The sequence below is a fragment of the Colobus angolensis genome, unplaced genomic scaffold, assembly GCF_000951035.1.
Source record: "Colobus angolensis palliatus isolate OR3802 unplaced genomic scaffold, Cang.pa_1.0 Scaffold81, whole genome shotgun sequence".
In the NCBI taxonomy this organism is placed as follows: domain Eukaryota; kingdom Metazoa; phylum Chordata; class Mammalia; order Primates; family Cercopithecidae; genus Colobus; species Colobus angolensis.
Window position 1 is genome coordinate 11263427 of NW_012121932.1, and position 2079 is coordinate 11265505.

At 39.5% G+C, this 2079-nt stretch overlaps 1 protein-coding gene across 1 annotated transcript in view; it reads right to left on the bottom strand.

Annotated features, from left to right (window-relative positions):
• Positions 1–201: 201 nt before the first annotated feature.
• TP53BP2 (tumor protein p53 binding protein 2) overlaps positions 202–2079 on the bottom strand; it is a 46653-nt gene continuing 44775 nt past the window's right edge. The window contains exon 18 of the mRNA XM_011929495.1: positions 202–1019. Within this exon, the coding sequence (XP_011784885.1) occupies positions 978–1019 (42 nt within the window). The 3' untranslated portion in view covers positions 202–977. The remainder of the gene's footprint in view (positions 1020–2079) is intronic.

Genomic DNA, 2079 nt, shown 5'->3' on the forward strand with positions numbered 1-2079 from the left:
AGGCTTCTATCACCATGATCTCTACAGTATTTCATTTTAAAAACCACTTACATTGAATCACTTGGCTGGTAAAAAAAAATTCTTATTACAATACATATACTTATGTTAAGCAGCTTGTTCTTTTTCAGCTGAGTAAGATATCCTAATGGCTTGTGACTATTAAACAAAGTCTATTTATGACATCAAAAACAAAAACCAGTGAACAGCTTAGCATCAAAAAGTTTATTACAACTGTTTTTAAAGTCAGCTAGGATCTTGACAAATATTACGGTTAAGTCTAGCAAGTTTCTAATTTCTGAGATACAAAAGACAATAAATACAGATTAAAATTCAGCCTACAAATAAGATTCTATATCTAATTACTGGTACTGTAGCTTAGTTTCAATATTTCAAACGTATGTATAATTCTTAAGATGCTACAAGAACTCATATAATAAAGTTACTGTTCACTGACGACCAACTAACAGTTCTTCAATGACAATATACAAGTGTGCAGTGCCTTCGAGCCTTCAGGTGAGCCCCGCAACGGCCTGCTGGTGCCTGGTACAATCAGAGACGGCGATGTGATGGCACTGGTCCTTTCTGGCATGAGGACTGGTTTAGGAGCAGGTGCTGAAAACACTCACTAAACAGGACAGAGAGCTGATTTCCCAACTGCCCAATAAATGGTCCTATTTACTGGACAGGATTCTTGTAGAAAACAGGATTGTCGCTGTATACTTCTCTGAGTGCTACACGGGACACCTTTGCCCCAACACGGTATGGCCTGCTGACGTAGATGCTTCATTTCATCATGCTAAATGTCCTCTAAGGGTAAATTCTTCAATCCTTCATTTTCTTCTAGAGACATTCTTCATCGCTTTCAAGCTACATTGTCATTAAAATAAGTCTTGTGAAATTTTTGCCAAAAATAATCGTATTACTTCTTCTTAAAAACAGAGATTAATTCTTCATTGACTAAAATTCTGTGTGAAGTTTCAGGCCAAGCTCCTTTGTCTTGGTTTAATTCTTGGGTATAGCTGCAAGAGAGTTTAAAAAAATTATTTACATACTATAACAGATGTGTGGGAATATAACAAAATTTCAAGAAATAATGAGGTTAGGGGACAGATGTCACGGGAAGGAAATCAAAGTGAGAAAAGCACTCTTTGTGGTGTGTGTGGCACCTAGAGCTTTACATTTAGCAACGTACTCATCAGCTAGACTGCACAGGACGTTCAAAAATCACAAGAGTCCGTCAACTGTGACAACTCTACAAAGCAGCAATATAAAAACCCATGACAGTTCTGGGTATTAACTCAATCTGCACAGCTTGTTGAGCTGTAAATCGGCTCTAACAAGGAAGGTAAACTGCTGTATGCTCTATGCTCCAGCTTCTATTAGGAAGGAAGAAAGAGACTGAATTCTTTTACCTTTATTCACAATGGACATGACGTTGTGTCATGGGACTTCAGACTGTCAGAAATGAAATACCACAGATTGGCCAGGCGTGGTGGCTCAAGCCTGTAATCCCAGCACTTTGGGAGGCCGAGATGGGCGGATCACGAGGTCAGGAGATCAAGACCATCCTGGCTAACACGTGAAACCCCATCTCTACTAAAAGATACAAAAGAAAAACTAGCCGGGTGAGGTGGTGGGCACCTGTAGTCCCAGCTACACAGGAGGCTGAGCCAGGAGAATGGCGTGAACCTGGGAGGCAGAGCTTGCAGTGAGCTGAGATCCTGCCACTGCACTCCAGCCTGGGCGACAGAGCGAGACTCCATCTCAAAAAAAAAAAAAAAAAAAAAAGAAATGCCACAGATTAAAAGTCTACAAATTGAAGGAAGATTGGGTGGAGTTTTTTGCTTTAGAATTCTGTGGTTTTGTGTTTCCAAAAGAGCTGTAAAGGTAAGTCCTAGTGAAGGTTGCAAGGCCTCTAGGCCTGAGCCAGAACCAAGTCAAACTGGTAAATTCAACTGACACACCAAACAAAAGCAGCCCCTCTTGACAAAAGAGGAGGAAAAAAAAGGTTTACTTGAAGAAAGTAGAATCATAGGCTTTAATTACATCCCAAATAAAAATTTTTTAAATAATAAATAA